The following is a 27,534-nucleotide window of genomic DNA, read 5'->3' as shown; positions in this document are numbered from 1 at the left end:
TTTATTTACCACAGTATACTCCTTTCTTTTGAGGACAAATTAGTGTATTTAGGTCTAGGGCGTTTGAAAATTCCTTCTAAATCCATGGTTACCACTTTCTCGAAGGCATCCAGAACTTTATGACTGACAGGTGCCATGAATTTACTTTTGGATCTTAGGCCCATTAATGTGTTCTCTTTTACTGTGGTGGGTCCTGGTTCGATGACATTACTGAAAAAGTGTCTTAATCTCAATGATCTTAAAAATTTGTACAAACATATTTTGGTTTCCAGATGATTTGAGTGGTATGTTGGTACATACGATGATCCTTTTTGCAGTGTGTTTAGTTCCATTTTAGTCACTTTGTGTTTTGAAATATTTATAACTAAGGTTTCTGACTCCTGGTATTTTGAGCCACTGTTTCTATGTTTATTTGTTTTTTTGCTCCTCCGGGTTCTACCACGGGTCCAGAACCTGTCTCTAAAAAAGAGACTGGAGTTTGTGATGTAGTTGGTACTTCTATATTGATTATTTCTTGGGTGGTATCTTTTCCTGTCTGTTTTTGGGTTGTTGGACCTGTTCTTGGTCTTTTTTCGAAGGTTGGTCTTTTATATTCAGAACCGTCTGACGAGGTTTCGCTGGTTGATGCGTTTGGTTTTTGTTGGCGTCTTTTGGCGTAGATTTCTGCCCACGTATAAACTTCACCTAGGCAGTAATCTGTGGTATCCCTTTTAAATTTACGCAATTTTCTGTCGTTTATCTCTTTTGTATATTCATCCAGTTTTAAGTTTGTGTCTGCTAGAATTTGATTCCATTCCTCTTTTGTTGTTACTTTCAATAACTCATCTTTAGTTTGGTTTATTTCTTTTGTAAGATCCTCTATTAGTTTGGCCAACTCTTCAATTATTAGTAAAATCAAATCAAGTGAACACTTGTTTAGTATGGCTTGCCAGCGCTCTGTAAACCTTGCGTTGTTTTTGCATTGGGTTGATTTTAGAGATATCCTAAGTCCTCGTGGAATCCTTTGTGATTTATGATACTTGATTAATGTACTCGCATGTAGTTTTTGATTGACTATTCGTTTAGATATATACAATAGTTGTTTAATTGTAGACTCTTTTGAACCCGTACCAGGACATATTTCCCCTGTAACCATGGTAACTCCCTCCTAACCCAGCTCACAGTGCAGAAGTTCATCATACAACGTTGCAAAATATTCCATCAAGGGTGTTTGACCTCTCACTGTACTACCTAATCATGTGCCATGTTTATTTAAATGACTTTTTCTCAACCATTGAAATGACTTCTTTCTAAAAAAAAAAAAAGCATGCACCCTAATTTTCTGTGCTGAATTTTAAGAAAGCACCAATCATTTCTTGTTTTTCAAGTGCACTGAATGTTAACCAGTTTTTTTTCATAACTCCCACTTTCAAACTGGCATTTCATTTCCACAACTCATCTGAATACAAGCACATCTACCTTGAAGATACAAAAAGTCTGGTTTGTGGGTCATAGCTATGTCCACTGGGCTCAAAAATACACAGCTAACAGAGGTAATTACAACCTTGATTTACCAAATGTGAACATTGTATGGATTGGACAGAGAGTATTGAGATGTCACTAATTGATACCATTGGTAAAATCCTTTATGCATCTTATAATTCTGCACTGTGGTGGCAATGACTTGGGCACTTTGACTGGGGTAGGTCTGGAAATGCTTTTAAAGGACATATTTGGGCAATTGATGACACTTTTTCCAAAAACTGCCTTGGTATTTTCTAATATATGCTAAAGACAAAAATGGAACTGGTCCAACCAATTTTGTCCACAGATTGAGAAAGCAAGGAAACATGTAAATAAATCTGTTTCTGCGTACATGAGAGACTATGGAATGGGTAGTATATACCACAACAACTTGCGTTACAACATGCAAGGCATTTATAGGAGAGATGGTGTACATTTCACCGATGAGGGGAATAGAGTCTTCCTCTGTAACATAAGACTCTGCATCGGTACTTACTTGTAAGTACCAAAAACACCCAATAAACACAACGGTTCTTTTTAGAGCCATCTAACATCTAAACACTCAAACTTGTAATTTAACTCCATTTTTTTATCTTTTTTTTGTCGCCGTGCGCGCACCGTGCGCGCACTCGTAACTTTTTGGCGACAAGAAAACGAAAAAAAAAATTCTTTTTGGCTTTGGGGGTCCTTAATGGACCCCTGAGAAAACCTAGGGGGTCAGGGAGTCTCCACCCTGCCCCCTTTCCACGGTCTCCGCTATAGTTTTGAACAGTCTTGTAAATCGAGGTGCGCGACCGGGTGCGCGCACCTTGAAACTTTTTGGGAAAAAAAAGATTTTTTTGGGCCTTGGGGGTCCTTAATGGACCCCCTGAGAATACCTAGGGGGTCAGGGACTGTCTACCAAAACTCCTTCTCACGTTTTGAAACTTTTATTTAAATCGAGTAAAACGCCATTTTGAGACGGGGTGCACGATCGGGTGCGCGCACCCCGCAACTTTAAAAAAAAAAAGAAGATTTTTTTGGGCCTTGGGGGTCCTTAATGGACCCCCTGACAATACCTAGGGGGTCAGGGACTGTCTACCAAAACTCCTTCTCACGTTTTGAAACTTTTATTTAAATCGAGTAAAACGCCATTTTGAGACGGCGTGCGTGATCGGGTGCGCGCACCCCGCAACTTTAAAAAAAAAAAAAAAGATTTTTGGGGGCCTTGGGGGTCCTTAATGGACCCCCTGACAATACCTAGGGGGTCAGGGAGTCTCCACCCTGCCCCTTTTCCATGTTGTGCCCCTTTGTAATCTATAATATGTGGACTCGCACTGACAAAATGGCGGTCAATACTTCCTGATTTCCTCCAAAACGAATGTTGACAAACGTCAAACAACAAATCAGAATTCCGGGAAGGTGCGCGCACGGGTGCGCACGGTGCACGCTTATAGATATATAATTGATTTGAACTTTAATTTTCTCAGGCGCTACTGGAGGGATTTACACTATTTAACCAAAAGCGTGATCTGCGTACCAGACTCTACCATTTTGCCAAGTTTGATGTAATTCCGTTCAACCGTTCGGGCTGTAGCCGTGTCTAAAGGTCCTATGGAAAATAACATGGGGAAAACACGTTTTGGGACCCCCCTTTTTTCTCGGCCCCCGCTTCACAAATCCCCCCGAAACTTTCAGGGAAGGAGCGGAGCGGAGCTGGCCCAACTTTTGGAAAATTACACGCAAATTCGTCCACCGGCGCCAGAGTTATTCCCAATAGAATGTTGCTGATTTTCTATGGAAACTAGGTCCTAACTATAACTACCTACTAGCGACCGCCAGTAGGTAATATATATATATATATATTTATATATATATACTAGCAGCCCGTCCCGACGTTGTTCGGGTATGAATTGCTGCCGGCCAGTAGTATATTGTTTTGTAGGATTTCGTTTTGATAGCATTTCTTATCTGTGACAGGCCTGTGAAACGCTCCGATTCACAGTGCACTGCTGATGCACTTAAGAGTGCGCGTTCAGTAGTGTGTGAACTCGAGTTTCCCTACTTTATTTTTCCTTGCAATATTATATAGTGTGAACTCGACAACATGGCATGAGCACAATTTACATTACAGAAGAACACATTCATTTGTGGTAGGCACGGGGAGACAAAGCGATTTGCCTGGAATCACAGGATGTTGAGCTGATGCCGAGATTCAAACGTAGCTCTCCAGCTCTAAAGTTTGCAATTCTAGAACTTGTGGTGGGAGGTGTGTCTAAAAGTGTATGTCGGTGCTGGCCATCAATGAGAGAGACCTGTGCATTTTTCAAATCGGTGGTGACAAAATATGAGTATGTTGCTGGAGATGTGGGCCGCCGTGCCACCAAGGTACTTACCGGGGGAGGGTAAACACCCATTATTCCGCAACTTTCTTTCCGCATACCATCACTCCACATACTTTCATTACGAAAGTACCATGACTCCGCAATGCCATTATAACGCATGGCATTACATTTTATATGCTTTTACCATGCATACATTTACAACGAAATTTGTTGTAAATGCATGAATGGTAAAAGCATGTTTTTTTAAAATGTTTGGATAAGGTAAGTATGGGTATAGGGGTATATGTTTTGGGGTACTGAGGTATATGTTTTGGGGTGTTTGGGTACTTCAAGGGTTCAGATATAGTTTTGGGTTTTGAGGTACAGGGGTATTTATAGGGTTCAGGGCTAGGTTTGGGTTTTGGGGTACAGGGGTATTTTTAGGGTTTAGGGATAAGTTTGGGTTTTGGGGTACAGAGTATATTTATAGGGTTAAGATGGGTTAGTGTTTAAGGGTGTTGAGGTATTTTAAGGAGTAAGGGTGGGTTACAATTATGGGGTGCAGGGGTATTTAAAGGGAGCAGGGTGGACACCCGGAGCTGGAATGTACAGAACCTGGGAAGAAAAAACAATGAAATATTGGGCACAACGCTCGCTTTTTTTTCCCCTAATTCCATGCTCCGCACACAAGCCCACGCCCCCAGCACACGATATGAGACATGGCATGAAGGGCGGAACGTACCACACGCCCCCAGCGTTTGTCACACCCCCAGCACACGCCCGCAGCACAACGCAGACACACCCACAAGGGACTACTTTGCTGGCACGGTTCTTTTACCTTTTAAATGTACATGGTGGGCGTCTGCATAGCCTATGTCCTTCTGCTGCAACTGCTCTTTCCAACGCTGTATTGTGTGTTGTGATTGGTGCTGTAGTTCCTGAGATTACCCGCCTCAAAGGTTTGGGCTCTCTCTTTATTATATTAGTATATATATATATATATATATATATATATATATATATATATAATATATATATATCACTCTTCTAGAGACTAGGGGCTTAATTTACAGGGCGGTGTGAAAGTAAACCTTCAAAATAACTGAATGGCTCACTGCCTACACAATGTACATGCTTCACATCTCCTATGTCGTTTGAACACTCCCTGGCCCCTAACCTGCTGGCATCAGTGCAGTACTCTGGCACACAACAGACCATCATTTTTGTCCCATGGGAAAATATTTGAGTACCCATTCTTTAAACTGTTTGTGTACATTACACTTCCTGTCCTCTTCCTGGTTTCTACTTTGTCTTTAACTTTTGTCTTTGCTCCTGGTACCTTGAAGTTGCTGGGTCTGGTCACTTAGTGGAATAAAGTGCCAATTGAACTGTGTTCAACCTCATAGTCACAGGTTCAAATTCCGGTGGGTCCACTCAACCATTCACACTTCAAGGATCAATGGCGAAACGTGCCTTCCCATCACCACCTCACCAGTTAATACCCAAAAAATATTCCCTACACAAGAGCTGGCTGTTTCGAGCAATGGAGTAACACCTACTAGACCCTGCAAACGAGATCACAAAATGATGGTACACTTGGCACCAATTATTTTGACAGTACAATGTTTTTTGTCTCACAGCTCGTGGTCGCACAGTCTGGCCTACAACCGTTAATTTCCATCTGCAGCAAGTCACAGATCTAGATGTGAACCAATCAACGAAAGCGGTGACCATCCGTAAGCAGAACTAAATGAGTGCTGGCATTATAAACAACTGCATATTGTTAAGCCTGCATGCCAGCCTTTTTTTTTTCTTGGTGACCGTAACATGCCAAAACCTATTTGTGATTACTACATGACTTCTGCCTGTTTTCACTGCAAACAGCCTTGATTCTTGTTAAAACATGACATTAGTATGGTGCATTCATTTCTTCAACAATATGGAACATAGGCCTACCTTTTTAAAATGTGAATACACTCACGGGAAACTGTTTGACCTGTACAGTATATAAATGATGGTCTAATGGTTGCTTTTTTAACTTGGTTTTTCCCCTCAGGATAATGATGAATTCTTTCATTTGATAATTGAGGAAAGTGCATCACTTCACACTGGGGTAATATTTTATTATTCTTTTATGGTACATAGGAATTTACATTACCAGATATTAATTGCAACCTTTTTTCTCCACACGCGGAGTGCTTTTGCCAATTTACATAGTTTCTAATGTTTAGGCTGGGCCATCCGAACCTCTTGTGCAAAACACGAAAAGTGTAGCTCCTAATTCATTCAGTGTTTCAATCTTTATTTTGTATCTACCTGACACCCAGCTCTTTCCCTCTTGGCCCCCACATTACTCACCAAACCCGTTTTTAACTCAAATACCATCCACACCCATGTGTATTATACATACAACAACCACATACAGTCTCATTCTCCACACAATATTCACTCTGCTACCCCACGTTCACCTCGCATATTGCGCCCTCTCCCCATGCACACCCCATTATATTAACATGCATCTACTCATAATCACCTGTAATTACATTCACCACCATCCGAACCTCTCACACACTTCAGCATGATCCATCAACCCTTCACATAATATAGCCCCGGACATCCCCACTACTTCACCTTAACATGTTCCCCCGTAATCATTTCATTTTCAAAGCTTTATTCGACAGCAGTCATAAAAGCATTTTCACCCTAACCCTATACAATAAATACTAGATCTAAAATGGTTACATAAAAAACAATCTTAAACAATTAGCGCTACCCAATTGATATAAGGATTTAAAAACACTCCTTTACAGTCCATGAATTTTTTTTTGATAAGACAAGTATTAAACAATTGATGCTGACGAATTTGATATATGGGTATAAAAACATTCCTTTATAATCTGTAGAATTTTTTTTTGTAAAAAACAGAAGCCTGGTTATCATAAATCATTAAGTTGCTTTGCCCAATAGCGTGCGTGTGCGAATTGACCATGCCCAGCCAAGAAATTTTGCAACTGCAATTGCAAAATAGGGTGTACAATCTGATTCTAATATTCTAAGTGCAACAATTTGCCTACGAGTACCAAGATTACGACACACTGGTTTTAGCCATTTCCGGCGTGGGCCTGCATATATGGGGCAAACAAACAAATGAGAGACATTCTCAGTTTGGTCTTTACAATGATGACAATATTCATCCCTTGTTGCTGACCAGTGTTTCGAATGCATTAACTGGAAGCGTTCCAATCCTAAATTGGAAATACAATTTTCTGTCGTATGGCTTCTCAATAATGTCCCAATATGTTTCACACAGTGGGACCATTTTTGTATCTAAAAAGCGACCAGTTAGGTTGGAACTGCATCCAGAATGAAAAGCTGTGGAATAGACCATCTCCCAATATATTTTCTTCAAAATTGCCTTTGTGGGAAAGCATGACATGTCCAGATTTTCCCAAAGATGATCTAATTCCAGCTTAACCAGCAAGCCTCGAAGTTCTTTTAACCATGGGATTGCATGAAATCGGTCCATAGTGATGACATCAGCCAGTGCCAATATAACAGAGGGCGCAGTCGAGCTAGGTCCTCTATACTTTTCCTTCCCAGGTCAAGCAGTAAAGGGACAATAGGAGTACTTTTGGGTACCATTACTAGCCGCCGTAAAAATCTATTCTCCGCTAGAGACAAATCCTTTAGTTTTGAAAACCCCCATAGTTCTGAACCATAAAGGGATGCGCTAATTACCTTCATGTTGTAAATCTCCAGGGCACAATTTACTGGTTTAGTCAAAGAGGCACGATGTTTAAGTGCTACTACGCCTGCTAGCTGGTTAAACTTTAGAACTGCCATATCAATATGGGTATTCCATCTCATGTTGCCCTGCAGAGTCACACCTAAGTAGGTAAAAGCTTCTACTTGTTCCAAGGGAGTGCCATTATAAGTAATTACACCTTTAAATATAGACCGTTGGTTCATGCACATAAATTTTGTCTTGGAAGCGTTCAATTCTAGTCCACGCATCTCACAGAATTCGCTAAATGCATTGACTGCCTTTTGTAAACCACACGGGGTGCGTGAAAGTATTAGCGTGTCGTCCGCAAACATGAGGACGGGCACGCGAGCACCAGCTAATATTGGAGCATCAGTCGGGGTTCTTTTTAAGTAGTCCACTATACCATTAATATATATTGAAAAAATGTTGGGGCCAGCACACACCCTTGCCTGACCCCACGCTCCACAGGGAAGGGATCAGTTACTTCGCCCTGGGCACCCCACCTGATTTTAGCATAGTTATATTCATGCAGGCGAACCAGGAGTGTAAGGAGTTCTGGGCTTATGCCAGCTTCAGCAAGAACCCCCCATAGCTTTGGTCTTGGGACTAGATCAAAAGCTGACTTTAGGTCGACAAAGACGGCGTAGAGAGGGCCATTTATCAAAGTCACATTCCTCCACTAGAGGGCAATAAAGAAGAAAACCTGGTCAATGGAGCTGGTTAAGGGGCGAAAACCCGCTTGATACGGCGACAAGATGTTATTTTCCACTATCCAAGTTTGTAACTTGTTCTGTACTAATCGACCCATCAGTTTTTGGGCTGAATCTATAAGGCTGATGGGTCTATAGTTGTTCGGGAGGGATTTATCGCCTTTCTTATATACTGGGATTATTTCAGCTCCCTTCCAAGAAGAAGGTACTTCTGCACCCATGGCCACTGAGTTGGCTAGCCATACAAAATACTGGCACCATGATTCTCGATTGCTTAAAAAGACATCAGCAGGGATTCCATCCATGCCTGGTGCTCTCCCTCCTGTTACACAATCCAGGGCAGTGCTGACATCTTTTACATTGAATACATGATATTTGTAATAAACAGTGGGTGGCAGGGTATAACAATCTGGAGACAGGTTACAAGCATATTGGGGTTTAAAAAACTCTATCCACTTGTTTTTGGGGACATGATTTTGTGGGGGGGCAGCAATCCCTCCCCTGTCCCATTTTACAATGGCCCAGAATTGCTTTGAATCTTTGGCTGCACATGCAAGCTTTAACTCACACCAATATTCCTCGTCCCACTGCCTCTTAGCTAGTTTTAGTGCATTTCTATATGTGTCCCTAGCCTTCCTTACTAATTCGATGTTCCCCGATCTGAGTTCACTGCTCAGATTCTGGCTAGCTGATCTACAGTTTTTGTCATACCACCCCTGGGTTGGTTGGTTTTTAGTAGTCTTACTTGGCTTTATTGTTTTTAGGAAGAATCCCTGCAGTCTCTTAAAAAACTTGGTGTGAACCTCCATCACGATTTCTCGGAAGTGTGGTTTGTTAGTAAAAGATTTTAGGTTGTTTATTTCCTCTACCACTACTCTCTTGAGTTCATCAACCCACTCATGGTCTATTATCAGCTTTCCCCACTTTAGGCGACGCTGGTTGTTTGTGCAGACCACATCTAGGGTCATCCTGGCCTCCTCACTACTTTTTTCTGTGGCCTCTTGATAAGATTGGAAGTCCAAACAGAGAGGGTTATGGTCACTTTCAACCCTTTTTTCCACAGTCATATCTAGCAGTTTGTCCCAGACTCTGATATCCACCAAGAAATAATCTATTCTACTAGCTGCCCTGCCATTGTCAAATGTGTTATTCCCTTGGCGATCAGAGGATGTGCGCCCGTTTGCAGCTCTCAGACCCCTTGCCAGACATAGGCTCTTAGTTTGGATAGCCACGGCACTCCATCTCTTAACCACAGCCATCTCGAGCTGTGGAATTCCCCATTTGCTGTCCTCCTCCTGGGCAAGGCACTTGTCCTCTTCACCCAAAGGTTAACAGGTGGTGTTAAAGTCCCCCCCAACTATTATTGACAACTCCAAGGGCAACCCTTCCAACTCTTGATCAAGGATGGATATAACTTCAGAAGTCTTCCCCACCCCTACCCCTCTCGCATATATATTGAAAATAGACAACCCCTGACCATTGGCCCATTTTATATTAACTGCCAGTATATCATTCGTTGCAATGGATCTTTGCTCAATTGTACAGTGTAACGATTGACGTATCCAAATCACCAGGCCTCCTGATGGTCTACCTTTTGCATTTTTTGTAGCCGGGATAAAAGAATTTAGGTATCCCTGGTGGAATACTGGTGTCAGAGACCAAGTTTCCTGTAATAATATGATGTCATAATGGTCGATGAAATCACACCATTCCGGCGATACCAATTTATTTACTATGCCAGCAAGGTTCCAGGAGATAAAGGTGAGTTTGGGTTTGTCGATATTTGAGCTTACTTCCTCTAGGCAAGTAGATTTTCCTGGATTCTCACTAGGCGGAGGTATTTTTGTGGCCTCTATTTCCGGGTGGGTGCCGGAGGGATTAGTTAGTTGGCACCCGGGGGCCAAACCAATTGTCTGCTCAGGGCTGTTTACTTTATGCCATTTCAGGACATCCATCCCCCCGCCCCTTATGTGAGTATCAGGGATTCCCCTCTTTCTTACTACCTGTGTCGTGACCAGTAAACACTTCTTTTTGGCTGTTCTTAGGCTGTTGGACACCGTAAGAAAATTTTGTTCCAAAGATGTGCTCCCTTCGAGTCAATCACACTCATTTAGATTGGACAGAGCTGAAAACCTATTTTCCAGACACAGACCCCACTCACTACTTTGGCCACCCCTTGCCTTCCTGTTAGGTACAACAGACCACTTGGTCCTCAACACACTTGAATTGGTGACAATTTCTCTTCTGCTATAGAAAAAGTCAAGAGTGAGTGGAATTATTTCTGCGGTTCTACGTTGTGGGGGAAACAAATTTGGCAAAATATTAGGCAATACTTCGGGCCCTATGAAGTTCAATACCACACAGTCACCAACAAATCTTTTACGACTATTCCCAATCCACTCCACTCTTCTTGCTGAGACTAATTCTTCTGAAAGCAGTTGCTTGCCCCACGGGGACATGGACATATTGTTTGACAACCAGTGAAAAGCTTTACTTAATAAGGATTGGGGAGATTCTGTCTGTCCAGATTTCAAAGGTGGCACATTAGCCAAAACCAACACCAAGGGGGAGGCCTCTACTATTAACTCCACCGGACCTACTTCTAGTCCAGATACAGTATGCCCCTCTGATCTTAATAGGGGACCCTCTGCTGGTAAAACATTTTCTCCTGTTGGGTTGGGGATAAGGGGAGGATTCGTAGCTGGCATTTCTGTTCCCCCCCCCCACTGCCTCCTCCCTTTTTTTACATTGTTCAATTTTGTTTGCCACCTCATTTGGTAAATCTCCTATATTGTCACAGGTGTTTTTCAAAAGACCCTCTAATCTATTGAACTTATCCTGTAGCTGGTCAATCTTAGCAAGTAATGGCTTGATAATCCCCCTCATTTTTAAGTCTAGGAGACCCACTCATTTTTTAAGTTGGGCATCATCCCTGAACAAACTACCCGTGTTCTCACCCCCAGAGCCATCTATCTCACATTTCCTAGGTGGGGAAGCTGGTCTTTTCCTACTAGAACGCAACCCCCCTCGTTTGGGTAGGTTCTTAGTATTCCCTCTAGTTGCTCTAGGCGCAGGCACAGGCGCTGGTGGTGGGGATTTATCAACAATTTCAAGATCTATAGCATCATAATCAGCCTCATCAGTATAGTCCACATTGTCCACAATCACATTTGCTGAAACATTCAGTTTGGGACTATCAGTAATAGCCTGGGAAAATACAGTGACTTCATTAGTAAGGTCCAGCTCCAGTGAGTTTTCTGGGATATCGTAAGCCAAATTAGTAATGGGAGATGGGCTCAGACCCAAAGAGGACCTTCTGTCGTTGTTTATCAACAACCTGTACCAAATAGTTATCCATGGTATTATTAGGTACAAGTGATGTTTTATGTTTGGACATTACTGTCTCGCTTTTAAATAACAATATTTCCACAATTGGGATTTGTAACTCAGTAAACCCTCATCCACAGTACCTGTTGCTGGACTACTGCAAATAAGGTAGCTCCCAATGGAACTTGGGCAGAGGTCCTGGCCCAGTCCAGTCACGGACAGTCTCGGACTGTCGCAGACTGTCCGCCCTTAGTCCGGGCTTCGTCCGGCGCGTCCCGCGCGCGTCCTCGCGGGACGAACGACCTGCTGGTTACTGGCGTCGTCAATTCACCCTAGGGATGCTGGGGATTGTAGTACGACCGGCAGAGCCAAGCCCGGCCGGTCGGTTTCAGCAAGGATATGGCGGAGCCAAGCCCGGCCGCTGGTGTGGGAGGTGAGGTGCCTCAGTGAGTCTGGCAGCAAGCAAGGATCTTAAACCAGATGTAACCTCTCCTCTCACACTCCAGCGCTCAACTAATCCACTCTCTGCACCTCATAAACCACTCCTGCAATTCACTCTCGTACCAATGCATCAGTGTGTATAAAAGCAAAAAGTAAACCTTTGTATTGTGATGCTGTCCTTCTGTAACTCCACTAGACCCTACTCCTGGCATCAGGGCTGCTTCACTGAACGCAAACAAATAGAGATGGCACTATGTATTGTTCTTTTGTCCCCCTAAACGCTACTGTGTAGCACAGGCTAGTTCTGTGGGTGAAGCCAGAGTATGAAGCACGGACCAGTGACCCCTTATAAATGTGAGCTCTTGTATCTGGCACAGATTAGTTCTCCACATAGAGTGTATGTAGCATGAATTAACCCCTTGCGTGCGGCCGCTTTCCCCCCCCGGTGCTGAGCCCTAATGAAAACGGGCGTGGTCATGACGGAACGGTTCCGTCATGAGCAAAGCTCAACCGTAGCTCATGACGGAACCGTTCCGTCATGAGCACCGAAGGGGTTAAATGTGTTCTATGCAGCTAAGAACTAGTATATTGTATTTGAGCCTATGTTATGCACCTTCGACCAGGGCCCTGCTTTTTCTTAGCCTGGTTATGCAGTATGGCTGAGAGTCCACATCTTTGTTTGCCTGGTTCTGCAGAATGGGTAGTGGCCCTTTTTTGTGAGCTTAGTTATTCACCGTAGCACTCAATTAGACCCCAAAAATATACATCCTAGTTAATACTAGGCAAACAATATATTTTCCTAGATAGGATGTAATATGAAAAATCTACACTTAAATGTGCTGACTCAGATAAGGACATGGTGTCTCCCTAAGAAATCAGGAAACTAACTTACATCTATTTTCTCTTTATATCCAGCCCGTGTAAAATAAGGGAAACAAAAGAATAATCGTTTTTCCACCCTCCGTGGATCAGATAAATCAAATAAGTAACTATGGGCTCGATGTAGGTAGGCATTTACCGGTCGGTAACGGCCGAATTCGGCCGTTACCGACCGGTAAATGCCTTTTCCAATGTAGGGGGCATGTATTTACAGATTCAGTATTTTTACCGAATCTGTATTTACCGAATCGGTAAAATTACCGAATTGGTAAATACAGACTCGGTAAAAATACCGAATCTGTAAATGCAGATGTAGGTGGCGCTTTAAACAGTGCCACAGGCCTCTAAGAATTTGTTATTTACCATGTAATACTATTGCATGGTAAATAACGAATTCAGGTGTACATGCACATCTGTGCATGTACACCTGTGCCATGTGACACACAGACATGCCCTTAGGGCATGTCTGTGTGCCACATGGCACACAAGCCTGACATTGGGGTGCTACAGGGTGTCAAAGTGACACCCCGTTCCCCCTGGCAGGATTCGGTATTTACCGATTCGGTAATTACCGAATCGGTAAATACCGAATCTTACAGATTCGGTAATTGAAAAAGAAAAATTACCTACATCTGCCTACTTCCAATTTACCTACTCTTAAATACCGAATCGGTATGATTCGGTATTTAAGAGTAGGTAAATCGAGATTACCTACATCGGGCCTTAGGTCCTTCTAACCATATATAACATCTTCATCCTACCATATACCTGATAGACAAGGATTCTTTGGTTAAATATATCTTTCTTCTATCATTGTATTCTGTACAGAACAAGAGGCTGAAGAAACTTTAGTGCGAAGAAACAGAGCTACACAAGCAGGTACCTCCGGCGAGGGAACATGGATGCAAACAGGAACCCGGAAGAAGAGATCAACGACCTGTAAGAGTAAGACCAACGTGTCAGAGCCATAACATGTCAGAGATGTCCAATCAAGGTACCACAAATTCCCGACTGCAGGCCAACAGGACCCGAGCAGGTAAGTCAACAACACAAAGGGAGTACGGGAAATGCTAGGCAGATCTGTGACTGGACGCGAACCACGTTCTTGTCACGGACCGGCCAATTTATCCGCACTTGACTCCACCCAGCTTCCTGTCTGCAATAGGAGCGGGCCTGACTGACAATGCCCGCACCCTGATCTCCTTGAGCCTTGTTATGTCTAATGCTGGGTGTTTAGGGCCTTGTTTTTTGTGAACCAGCTTTTGTGTCATAGATTATGGCCATCTTCAGTATTACCTGTTTTAGATGCTGAAAGGAGGATGTAGAATGGATCCTTATGCTACGAATTTGACATGCTTTGATAGTTATGAAACAGATAGATCACTGGTATCCTGGAAAGCTATCACTCTGCCCTGATAGTATTTCCAGAGGCATATTTTTTTGAATGAGTGGTGAAGTAGCTTGGTGCCACAGTCACGCAACTGTAAAGGGACAACATTGAATCAGTCAACTGTTATTGCCGAACTTGTCACTTCCCCAAGCTGGAAAAGAACCATAGGATATCTCTCTCCTGTCTCTGGATGTCTTAGACGTCTATTTCTGACCTGCACCATCACATGGCCATGTGAAAGCCACTGCAACCATTTCCGTGCATTGAGATTCAGTCTTACAAAAATGTTTGAACCCTTGCAGCGATAATATTACCTTTCTCATGCTACCTTGGCAAAAATATTAAAGTATGTCCATGTGCTAATATATAGTAAACCCCTAGTTTTTCCAAGTTTTTCTTAGCCAGTAAGACTAAGCAACTTACAACCTGAAAAAAGAAATATCAACTGGTGACCTGAGATTATATATCCACTGCCCATGGTCTGGAACACAGAGTTGTGCCCTGTTTCTTATAATCATGAGTCCATTAAGTTATGTGGTCAGTGCCCCATTCTGCATGCCGGTGAACATTGTCATGGGGCAAATTTGACCTTGCTTTGCTCTTACTAAGCATGGCCTCATGGCTCTGTTTGCACTTGTCAACTTGTATTGGGGGATTCTGTTGCCCAAGCAGAACCACACCCAGCCACTACTGGATCATATTATTGTACACGGATCATTCACACTTAACTAACAGCTGTCTGCAAAACAGCAATGGGGGAGGGGTTGTAACTCATTGAGTTCAGGCTCAACATGGCTGCCTCCATGATGGTTTTGTAAATTAAATCTGGTATTGATTGCTTTCTGTTTGCAGAGGAAGCGTGGCGGCGTCTGGTGAACAGTGGCGGTTTCTTCACTGGGACAGGTGAGTTTTCTTTACCTCCTGCCCACCTCTTCATCAATGCCTTGCTCTCACCATTACCTCTTTGACCAAGTAACTGTAATGTTAAACTTATGAACCCTTGTAACCATATCTCATCGGGCTCACTATATGAAATAAAAGGATTGGAACATTTTAAAGGTAGCCCAGTCCTATTAAAAACCTAAAATAGTGGTGTTAACATGATACTGATGTATGTTAATTTCTTTTTACTCCAGGCTCTATGAAGTCTATGTGCAGGGATGAAGGCTGGCCATCACTGGACAACAGAACTTTGAGAAGGAAGCTGGCTATAAAGATTTGCAATACTGGAAGAGGACTAACCAAAACTCTGAATCTTAAAAACAAACATTGAAGTTGCTGGCTTTCATTAAGCCTTTTTGTTCTTTTTGTAGTATTCTGGCATCTTTTCCCCTCTTGAACAGTGTCCTGGACTTTCTTTATGTTCTCTTGTTCAGTATCCTGGCTCCTATGGGGCCAAAGGTGTGTTTTAGATCAATAAAATTACATGTTAACATATCCCCTTTGATGCTTTTTTATTTAACTATTACTTTTTTCAGTCTTTTGCCCCCGGTCAACACATTAAACAGCTTCAGATAATGCTCTGTACCTCAAAGTAAGGCAAGTCCCAGTGAGTCAGGAGTATGGGAGTGGCTGCACTAGTTGTTAATCTTATCTGAATGCAAAGTATAACCTTGTTGAAGCCACCTCTTTTGTATGCATATGGTATTTCTACAGCACAAAGCTAGCCAAAAGAATGTTTCTGAGATTTATTTTGTACAGTGCCTACATCTTACGGTAGAGTTTACAAAGAAATATTGATCTTCTAATTGGGACCAGATTCATGGAAGTTTTGTTTTTGGTTTGCTTAAGTTTTATAAAGCGGACTTGACGCAAAATCTTTTCAGGGTTTATAAACCAGAGCAAATTGGTATTTGTTACAACACTCATCCACAATGAAAACATTTTCAGGTTTTTCAAGGCATAGTATTTGTTTTACTGCAAGGGGGCCCTTCCAGTACAAAACCTAAGCTAGACTCTCGCAGACACCGTCCAAAACCTCACCGGCGCAAATTCGACTGGAGTTTGGGCTGAGAAAGCAAACCTGGGCCAGCTACGGAGCATTTATCAACTGCTGGCACAAGATCAGGACATCAAACCCCAACACATTAAATCATCTCCTGTGGCAAGATATTCAACAGAGGGAGAATTTGCCCGCAAGTCTATACCTTCAGGAGGCACTGACAAATACAGGCCTTTCGCCCCTCTGAGACACACACTGCCACCACGCAGCGTTCAAAAGAACGGTGTGGAAGACGCTGAAAACACACTCATTGCTGGAGGACAAAGACACTTTTTCTGTAAGAGCGCACGCTTGGATGACTCAAATTCATATAAGATCCTAGCCCCACAACAATATTTTAACTTGGGATATTCAAAAGTACTGAAACTAAAATTCCTAAAGCTCCATCCCGGAGTGTTACCAACTACGCAGCAGCTCCCTCCCTGGAAAAGGGTGCGGATCTTCACACTATGCAGCCTGTGCAAAAATGGCGAGGGTGACATTATACATACTATCTGCATGTGTACAGAGCTGCTTCAAGAAAGGAGGCAGCTGTTAAAAACTCCTTTTAACCAAAGAGGGATTCGGACAAGGAGACAAGCAGTTCTGGCATGTTTTGACCCTGCATCGCCACAATTGAACACTAGACTAGTCAGATTCCTTGAAGCAGTTCGGGCAAAAATGCCAAACTGACTCTTAATCTGCATGGTATTGGAACATTGGGGGAAAATATTTTACTAAGGGGATGACTAATTGTCACAGTTGACCGCATTTTTCTCATTGGTCGCACCGGCATGGCCACATCTGTATTTTAAAACTGTAATGATACAGAAGCGTTTTAGATCTCCAACCTCATGTCACTTATGATGGAGCACGAATATTTTAAATACGGTTTTAATTTTGTATGTATTGCAATGGTTTTAAGCAACTATGCAAATAAAGAAATTTGATATTTAGACTAATACAAAGCTAGCAAGGAGTATGTCATTACATGGGTAATGTACATAGAATGCTTAAATTGATATAATCCGAAGACATGTTTACAAAACTTTGATTCAGTCAAAAGGCAGACTGTTCGTGGGGTCCTTCAGAGCCTATAAAAACATCCCTGCTCTACAACCACAGGAAGTAAATGGCTAAAATTCTTTAAAAATGAAGCCTTGTCTCAAGACAAAAAGCCCCCAAAAGAAATAGCTTTCCTGTAACCATCTTCAAGTAGCAGCAAAACCCAGTGCAGAGGAGAAGTAAGCAACTAACCACAGTGAATAAAGTTGAGAAATACACGAGTTGCAGATGCAGGTGTCACTCCGGGGAAGAACATTTTCACCCACATTAATGCACATGCGTGCAGTCAATGACACACTGAGTGTTACGATGCTGCTCACACCTTATGCAGTCTGTGGGGGTCACACTACTTAGAGACCCGTTTACTCTATGGCTGGGGCTCCGTGCGAGCAGCAGGATACCTAGAGCCGCCTGGAAGTGACAACCAGGAAGGGAAGTCAACACTGGGTGAATGTCCAACCCCTAATGGATGGACGTCAGAGAAGGGATGAGTAGCGGGAGCAATAGAAACAAGCGCCGTACCGGACTCTCTATATCAAACTGGAAAAGCAAACTGCAGGGACGATAGTTAACACACATGCTAGGTGAACGTTTGCAAAAACCAGTGCTTGTTTGTTTACAAATAATTCAAATTTTGCTGCAGTTTAATTTAAATGATTCTCCGATTGGCTTGAGACTAAAAGTTTACATAGGACCGGCATTCCTTTCTGTTAACGCAAACATTTCTGACAAGAATGTAGTATTGGGTTCCAGAAACATTTGTATACTAATTAAGCAGAAATATTTGTACACTAAGCACCACAACACTAAAATTCGGTCCACACCACCCATTTCAGGGCTGTATGTAATAGGCAGATCACATAAAGTGTGTGCAGATGCACCTTGGACAACACTTTTGGAGAGGGGGCGGGGGCTGTATAGTGACGTGTTTTAATGGACACCACAAGCAACAACCCTGAAAAGAACACACTATTTATGCAGAAATATTTGTACACTAGTTAACCCCTTCGATGCTTGTGACGGAACCGTTCCGTCATCAGTCACGGCTGAGCTGTGCTGATGACGGAACGGTTCCGTCACGACCGCACCCTGTTCTGGAATGTCCAGCACAGGGGCGGAATCGGCGCCGCACGGAAGCGGTTAAGCACCCGCCACGAAAACACAGGCCACACCGCCCATTTGCAGGGCTGTATGTAATAGACAGATCACATAATGTGTGCACATAAGCGTCGGGGATAGCCGTTTTGGAGAGGGGGAGGGGGCTGTTTAGTGACATGTGTTCATGGACACCACAAACAACAACCCAGAAAGTACCACATGTCATTTTGACTGCCTCGGTCCGGAGTTCAGTAAGACACTAAATTGAAAGTAAAAAAATGGTGGTGGGGTAACGACAACACTTGAAACAAAAGCTGGGGCAGCAACACAAGGAGTGCTCCGGCTGGGACTCCGGTTAAGTGTGGCGGGGATCGGCCGATTGGGTGTCTGAGAATCTCTCCTCCAGAATTACTGTATACGAACCCCCAAAACAAATGAGACTATAGCCATTGAGGTAAAAATGGAACAGGATATGAAAACAACAATAATAACTCACAGCACTGCTGGGTAGCGGACGGCGCTGAAAGCGGCGCCGTAAACAAACAAGCGCAGCAACACCAAAAACAACAACCCTGAAAGGAACACATGTAATTTTGACTGCCTCGGTCCAGAGCTTCAGTAAGATACTAAATTGGAAAGTAAAAATGTGGTGGTGGGGTAGCTGACAACACTTGAAACAAAAGCTGGGGCAGCAACACCAGGAGTGCCCTGGCAGGAATCCCGGTTAAGTGTGGCGGGGATCGGCCGATGGGGTGTCCGAGACTCTCCCCTCCAGAATTACTGTATAAGAACCCCCAAAACAAATAAGACTATGGCCATCGAGGGAAAAGTGGAATGGGATACTAAAACAACAATAATGACCCACAGTACTCCTTGGAAGCGGATGGCGCTGAAAGCGGCGCCGTAAACAAACAAGCGCAGCCAAAGCGAACGGCGCTGACAATGAAAAGAAAAGAGTGCTTACTGTCTTTTAAAGGAGAGCGTGTAAAGCCGCCAATAAAAGATCCAGTCCGGGTGGGCAGGGCCAAAAGAAGACAGTGCCGTAACCAGGAGGGACTAAAAAGACTCAGTTACAATCATAAGACACCGTTAAGCATAACCAATGATGCACACTAATGGAAATCACTGGCGGAGCCGAAACTCAACTTCTTAAAGTATATTGATTCTAAGAAGCCCTCGCAGAGCGAGCAGCGCTTGCGCGCTGCAACACCAGGCGAGACCTAAAAAGACCCTTGTGACTACCCGCAACCACACAGCCGCTTGTTTTCACCAAACAACAAGAATACAGTTTAATGCATAAAATTATTTTCTGCACCATGTTGCCTCCATTCACCTGTTTGTGCGCAGCAGCCTCAGAGCCCCGCCAGACCATAACACAATCTCCTCAGAATTACAGTCTACCCGATTACCACAGAGCCGAGGCCTTGCTCCTCAGACACCGATCTCCATCTGGAGAGCTGCTTTGGCAGGCCGGGCCCGCCCCCTCTCTGTACGTTCTGCTTTTTTTCCAGTAAGGTAGTGAAACCAATAAAATAACAAGCAGTATCAGAGTCTGCTCCCCGGAGCGGGTCTTGATTTCCAGCCCAGAGTCCATAGTGAAGGGCACGCACCCCAGCCGGCCACCAAAAGGGAAAGCAGCGCCGCTGCTGAACTGTGTGCGCCTGAAAGAAAATAGTGCTCACTGACTACGCAACGCCGACCGTGTAACACCGCAAGTAAATAGTCCAGTTGGTATGGGCGGTCACAAAAGGAGACAGGGCGGTAAACAATGAGGGACTAAGAAGCCTAATATGGAATCGGAAGCCATCGTTTACCATGGACAATGACATCAGCCAATGAAAAATCAATCAATCAATCAATCATAACATTTGTATAGCGCACTACTCACCCGGAAGGGTCTCAAGGCGCTTGGGGGGAGGGGTCCGCTATTGCTCGAACAGCCAGGTCTTGAGTTGTCTCCTGAAGGCGAGATGGTCCTGGGTCCGCCGAAGGTGGATGGGGAGGGAGTTCCATGTCTTGGCCGCCAGGTAGGGGAAGGATCTGCCTCCGGCGTTGGCTCTTCGGATGCGTGGTACGGCGGCGAGGGCAGGGCTTGTAGAACGTAGCTGACGGGTGGGCGTGTAGAAGGTCAGGCGGTCGTTGAGGTACTTGGGGCCCAGGTCTTGGAGAGACTTGTGTGCGTGGGTGAGGAGCCTGAACGTGATTCTCTTGCTGACGGGGAGCCAGTGCAGGTCCCTCAGGTGGCCGGAGATGTGGCTGCGTCGGGGGATGTCCAGGATGAGTCAGGCGGAGGCGTTCTGGATGCGTTGGAGTCTTTTCTGTAGCTTGGCTGTGGTTCCGGCGTAGAGGGTGTTTCCGTAGTCCAGTCGGCTGGTGACGAGTGCCTGGGTGACCGTCTTCCTGGTTTCGGTCGTGATCCAGCGGAAGATCTTGCGGAGCATGCGTAGGGTGTTGAAGCATGATGAGGAGACGGCGTTGACTTCTCCGGTCATCGAGAGGGAGGAGTTCAGGATGAAGCCAAGGTTGCGTGCGTGGTCTGTTGGCATGGGAGTGGTGCCCAGGGCGGGGGGCCACCAGGAGTTGTCCCAGGCGGAGGGCGATGGTCCCAGGATGAGGACTTCCGTCTTGTCTGAGTTCAGTTTCAGGCGGCTGTTCTTCATCCATTCGGCGATGTCTTTCATCCCTTTGTGTAGGCTAGTTCTGGCGGTGTCGGGATCTCTGGTGAGGGAGAGGATCAGCTGTGTGTCGTCGGTGTAGGAGATGATGTTGAGGTTGTGCTGGCATGCGATGGCTGCAAGAGGTCTCATGTACACGTTGAAGAGGGTGGGGCTGAGTGATGATCCTTGCAGGACGCCGCAGATGACTTCGGTGGCCTCGGATCGAAACGGGGGGAGGCGGACTCTCTGTGTTCTTCCGGCGAGGAACGAGATGATCAACTCCAGTGCCTTCTCTTGGATACCGATGTTGCTTAGGCGTTGAACTAGGGTGCGGTGGCAGACAGTTTCGAACGCTGCAGAGAGGTCCAGGAGGATGAGTGCCGCTGTTTCCCCGTTGTCGAGCAGGGCTCGGATGTCGTCGGTGGCTGCGATGAGGGCGGTCTCGGTGCTGTGGTTGGCTCTGAAACCGGACTGCGAGGGGTCGAGGGATCCGTTCGTCTCGAGGAAGGCGGCAAGCTGTTTGTTGACGGTCTTCTTGATGACTTTGGCAGGAAAAGAGAGGAGCGAGATGGGGCGGAAGTTCTTGAGGTCGGTGGGGTCCGCTGTTGGTTTCTTCAGTAGGGCGCTGAGCACGGCATGCTTCCAGCTCTCCGGGAAGGTGGCGTTGTTGAAGGAGGTGTTGATGATGTTCCGGAGTTGGGGTGCGATGGTGGAGTCGGCCTTGTTGATGACGTGGTGGGGCAGGGGTCAGTTGGAGATCCGGAGTGGATGGTGCTCATCGTGCGGGCTGTGTCTTCGGTGGTCACCGTGGTCCAGGTGCGGAGGGTGGCGGTGGGGGGCGTTGGTTCGACGGTAGGGTGCGTGGATGGTGCGTCGAAGCTGTTGTGGATGTCTGCGATCTTGCGGTGGAAGAACGAGGCGAGCGAGTCGCAGAGATCTCGTGAAGGAGTGATGTCGTTTTTGCCGGTGCTGGGGTTGGAGAACTCCTTGACAATGTTGAAGAGTTCCTTGCTGTCGTGGGCGTTGTTGTCCAGTCGTTCCTTCAGTGATTTCTTCTTGGTGGTGCGGATAAGCTGGTGGTGCTTGCGGGTGGCGTGTTTGAGGGCGGTCATGTTGTCTGTGGTCTGGTCGCGTAGCCAGGCTTTCTCGAGGGTGCGGCAGTTCTTCTTGGAGTCCTTGAGTTCGTCGGTGAACCAGGAGGCCTTCTTGCTTCTGGGTCTGCTGGGAGGGTTCTTCAGTGGCGCGAGGTCGTCGGCGCAGGCGGTCAGCCACTGCGTGAAGTTGCGGGCTGCTTCGTTGGGGTCCGTTGTGCTGGCGGGTGGGTTCTGGCTGAGGGAGGTGATGAGCTGCTCGGCGGTGATCTTGCTCCAGCTCCTGTGAGGAACCTGTTGCGAGTGGTGGTGGGTCGTGGTTCTTCTGAAGCTGAAGTGGACACAGCTGTGGTCGGTCCAGTGAAGTCCGGTGGAGTGGCTGAAGGTGATGTGCTTGCTGGAAGAGAAGACGGGATCAAGCGTGTGGCCGGCGTAGTGGGTGGGGGTGTTGACCAGTTGCTTGAGTCCGAGGTTGGCGAGGTTGTCCAGCAGGGCGGCGGTGTTGCGGTCCTTGTTGTTCTCCAGGTGGAAGTTGAGGTCCCCTAGGAGGATGTAGTCAGCGGAGGGGAGGGCGTGCGGGCTGATGAAGTCTGTGATGTTGTCGCTGAATTGTGTGTGTGGTCCCGGGGGTCTGTAGACGAGGGTGCCTCTGAGCGCCGTCTTTGGGTCGGCGTGTATCTGGAAGTGGAGGTGCTCTGCGGCGGAGAAGGTGTCGTTGAAGTCGGTCGTGATGCGGATGGTGTTCTTGTGTACGATGGCGATGCCTCCTCCGGTCTGGTTGATGCGGTCCCTCCGGGTGATCTTGTATCCGTCTGGCATGGCGATGGCGATGTCGGGTGCAGAGGAGGCATTCATCCAGGTTTCCATGAGGAAGGCGACATCTGGTGAAGTTGTGTCGAGCAGGTTCCAGAGTTCGATGGCGTGTCTGTGGATGGAGTGGGTGTTGAGCAGGATGCACTTGAGGTGGGTCTTGCTGGTGCTTGGCTTGGCGGGTGCGGTACAGGTTCGGAGGCAGGTGAACTTGCAGGCCTTGCAGGTGAAGGGTCCGTGGATGCGTTTCGGGGTGGCGCGGCACCAGGCGGGGTTCCGGCCGGCATTGAGTGCGTTGAGGGCGGCGGCGTTTTAGGTCTGTCGGGTGGTCTCGCATCGGCGGGGGCCAGGGGTTCTGGCACTGGGCGTGGTCCAGGCACGGACGGGCGCAGACGGGCTTGCCTTTAGCGCTTTAGCACAATCGGCGCGCCCGCTGCGCGTTCGCGTGGGCGTCATAAGTGAGGAGCCGGGGGGGAGGAGCAGCTGGGTGGTGGGAGTGGGGCGGCGCATGGGCAGGAGGGGGGCGGGGCCGCAGGGTGTCAGAAAAACGGAGGCAAAATGAGGAAAAAACGAAGGGCAAAAACACAAGGCAAGGCAAGGCAAAGCAAAATGAGGCGGAAGCAGTGGTGTGTGGGGGCGACCTCGCCTGGTTACAGGCTCAGCGGTTGCTCCCTGCACCTCAGCGCGATCCCCTTAAGTGAGGAGCCGGGAGGGAGGAGCAGCTGGGTGGCGGGAGCGGGGCGGCGAATGGGCAGGAGGGGGCGAGGCCACAGGGAGTCAGCGGCGGGAAAAGGAGGTCAGAGGGCGGCTCAGCGGCGGCTGGGTCGTCCGGGGAGCAAAGAAAAACGGAGGCAAAATGAGGAAAAAACGAAGGGCAAAAACACAAGGCAAGGCAAGGCAAAGCAAAACGAGGCAGAAGCAGTGGTGTGTGGGGGCGACCTCGCCTGGTTACAGGCTCAGCGGTCGCTCCCTGCACCTCAGCGCGATCCCCTTAAGTGAGGAGCCGGGAGGGAGGAGCAGCTGGGTGGCGGGAGCGGGGCGGCGAATGGGCAGGAGGGGGGCGGGGCCGCAGGGAGTCAGCGGCGGGAAAAGGAGGTCAGAGGGCGGCTCAGCGGCGGCTGGGTCGTCCGGGGAGCGAAGAAAAACGGAGGCAAAATGAGGAAAAAACGAAGGGCAAAAACACAAGGCAAGGCAAAGCAAAACGAGGCGGAAGCAGTGGTGTGTGGGGGCGACCTCGCCTGGTTACAGGCTCAGCGGTCGCTCCCTGCACCTCAGCGCGATCCCCTTAAGTGAGGAGCCGGGAGGGAGGAGCAGCTGGGTGTCGGGAGCGGGGCGGCGAATGGGCAGGAGGGGGGCGGGGCCGCAGGGAGTCAGCGGCGGGAAAAGGAGGTCAGAGGGCGGCTCAGCGGCGGCTGGGTCGTCCGGGGAGCGAAGAAAAACGGAGGCAAAATGAGGAAAAAACGAAGGGCAAAAACACAAGGCAAGGCAAGGCAAAGCAAAACGAGGCAGAAGCAGTGGTGTGTGGGGGCGACCTCGCCTGGTTACAGTGGTGGGGCTTCCACTCCACTTCTAAAACATACCCTACTACAACATACCTCGCAGAGCGAGCAGCTCATGCACTGTAACGCTAGGCTTAACCTTAAAAAGTATTCCACAGCAGAGCCTTAGGTACCTCAAATAGCCCCCTAAAAATAAATTGGTATTAGAAGGCAGAGGCCAATGGAAGGGTGTTCCAGTACCCCAAATCTAGCACAGACTAATCACACGTCAAGCTGCATTTGAAGTAACTCTTGCAAAGAAATGTACCACGTTCTCGGTCACCCCATCATGAATACAAGGTTGACAGTACCTGTACACCGCTTCAGAGTTATAAACATGCAATATCAAATCCTTTTCAGAAGAGCATCTTAAAATGTATTAATGCAATCAAACTTTGTTCACATAAAACAAGGAGCAAGGGAAGCATTAAACAGCTGTACAATCACCGAAAGAGCACAAAACACATTTAATACACAAATAAAATCATCATTTGTTTCAGTGTACAATTTCCGTGACTGTTCTGAGAAAGCAGTTTACAGATATGTGCGACTACTTCTCGGACAGAGGGACACAATCCACTCCTCACTTGGACTGTGAGGCCACGAGCAGGGAGACCAGAAGCACATTCCAGGATGTTTTGGTCTGAAAGTAAAAGATTGGAATTGGACAAGAAGTGGCGGCAGACTTGAGGTATTGTAACTTTCATGTGCTCTTTGGCAAAAGGAGTTTTAAAAGTATGAGTACTTCAGAAAATGGTAACTATTCAACAGACTGTAGGTAAAGCCAGATTTATGTCAGTGCTACAGAGGGTGTATATAGGGTGGGCACTGTAGACTGCAGGAATACTATCCTTTTGGCAAGATTGTTTCCCAGTCGGCCAATCTTGCAATTATGAACTTTGTGTTAGGTCCTTAGCAGATACACAGGATCCTTGTTTACCATCACCACTTCCAAAACCAAGATTTCACTATTCTGCACCTTGAAGATGCTGTATTCAAAGTTTACCCAATGCTTTCACGCATTCAGGTTTCAGTACTACTTTTAAACTATGGAGAAGTTTCCAAAAGGGTTACCTGCCCCACATTTGTCTGGCATAAAAACATGTTCAAAAACCGCCATGAGTAGAAAGCAGAGCAGCAGAAGATGGTTGGCACATCATCAATGGTCATCTGAGTTGGAACAAACACTTTGCTCAAATTTTGCACAGGCTATCCTCCTTTACTCATCCTATTGAACCAGTGATACTCTGCTGCAGCAGTCAAGTTCCCAGGGATATAGGTTCTGCGCTTTTGGTGATGCAAGCAATAATACCAATTATGTAGCATCCAAATAGTTGCATCAACAATTTGTAAGGTTAACTTTAAGAAAGCAGAAGTGAAAGAAAAAGCATGAAAAAAGATAGAAGCGGAATGCAGGAGGCTGATAAGGAAACAAGGAGGGTTGACAACATTTCAGAATGACTGGTAGAATGCAGCATTGACCACTACACCAATGAACAGATAGTAGCTTTTGTCAAGTCACAAACTCTTTGGTATCATAACCATGCTCTAGCAAAATGAAAAATGCAGCAGATGGAACTTGTCATGACTGAGATCATCCTTCTTCCTTTATGATGGCGAGTCTGACTTGCCGGATATTTTACCCATTGATTCATTCCCTCCAATTATCTTACTGTATTTCTTTTGCTGTTCCTCCCTGAACAAACCCTTCACCTTGTATCTTTTTAAACCTCCATCCCAGGGAAGATCAATACCCATGCTGAATTTACTGCTGTTCCAGAAGGCGTCCCCAAACTGCGGGCCATATTTGATAGCCACTGGATATATGGTGCCTCCAATTTCAAAGCTCCCCTTCTTGAACATCATCACAGACGTGTTGGTAATGCAGGTTCCCTCTGGGAAAATTAAAATTGGAAGTTTGTTCTTATCTGCAACATGTTCTTGGAGCCTTTTCGCCAGGATGTGCCGGTCTTTCATTTCTGAGCGTTCAAACCACACATGAGGACATGCTTTCACCATGGTTCGCTGGATGAATCCTGCCAGTCCACGGTGCGCCTGACCAACCATTGAGTAACATCCATCGTTGGCTAAGATGATGAGGTCGAAGGCAGAGGTGTGGTTGGCAACGCAAATAGCCCCTTTCTTCGGCTTGTTTTCTCTGTTATGATACTGGATAGCACTAGAAAGGGCTCTGGCACATATCCGAGCACAAATCAAGTGGACCATTTCACCCAGCCAACTTTTGAAGCTGCTGTTTGGCAGTTGCCCAACCCGTGTGGCTCCTACAATTAGGAAGCTCATCCCGATGGTCACCAGGCTAATGCACAAAGGGAGAAGGATACCATAACGTATAATAACCCCCAGCACCCAAATCATAGTAACATGGAGGCTTAGGAACTGGCAGAAGTTGTTGGTCCTCGTGAGAAGATTCCAGGAGGCTAGTTCCTCAGAGGAGAACCTCTGGGTGACCTCATCTTCAACGATGGCTTCAAATCCCTTCTTTGAGAAATAGAAAACGTCTGACAGGTCAAAATTTCGGCTCCGCAGGTGATCACTTCTACTTTTCCTTAGACCTACAATCTCATTTTCCATTGGGGACAAATCTCGCTGGATAATACCATTGACTTGAAATGTTTGCTTATCTGTCACCCCTTCCTGAATCTGCACAGTGGCCCACTGCAGGGTTTTCACTAAAATCTTCATGTACAGTTCAGAGATCCCCAGCGACAAGCCAAACAAGGAGGGCACCATTATAAGAACTAACATCACTGCCACACACATCGGTAGCACATGCAGGATCACAGCCACGAAGATCTCCATTGCTCACACTCGCAGGACAACCCCGCACCACGAGGATCTGACTGCCCGGTAGTCAGACAAAATATCGAAATTTAAATATCGATATACAATAATATCGATGTTTTAATTTCGGTGGTATAGAATATCGATGTCCAAAATATCGACAGACAGAGTAT

The 27,534-nt window shown here is 46.1% G+C and overlaps 1 protein-coding gene across 1 annotated transcript; it reads right to left on the bottom strand.

Annotated features, from left to right (window-relative positions):
• Positions 1–364: 364 nt before the first annotated feature.
• Positions 365–27,379, bottom strand: LOC144773753 (glycerol-3-phosphate acyltransferase 3-like). Its single transcript, XM_078658882.1, has 5 exons — positions 26,211–27,379; positions 22,025–22,145; positions 13,813–13,866; positions 11,240–11,489; positions 365–876 (listed from the first exon to the last, which is right to left on the bottom strand). The coding sequence occupies exons 1-5, from the start codon at positions 27,377–27,379 to the stop codon at positions 365–367; spliced, it is 2,106 nt and encodes a 701-aa protein (XP_078515008.1).
• Positions 27,380–27,534: the final 155 nt, after the last annotated feature.

Source organism: Lissotriton helveticus, chromosome 8 (assembly GCF_964261635.1).
Source record: "Lissotriton helveticus chromosome 8, aLisHel1.1, whole genome shotgun sequence".
NCBI classification, from domain to species: Eukaryota; Metazoa; Chordata; class Amphibia; order Caudata; family Salamandridae; genus Lissotriton; species Lissotriton helveticus.
The sequence above is the reverse complement of the archived record's forward strand: the minus strand, read 5'-3'. Positions and strand labels throughout refer to the sequence as shown.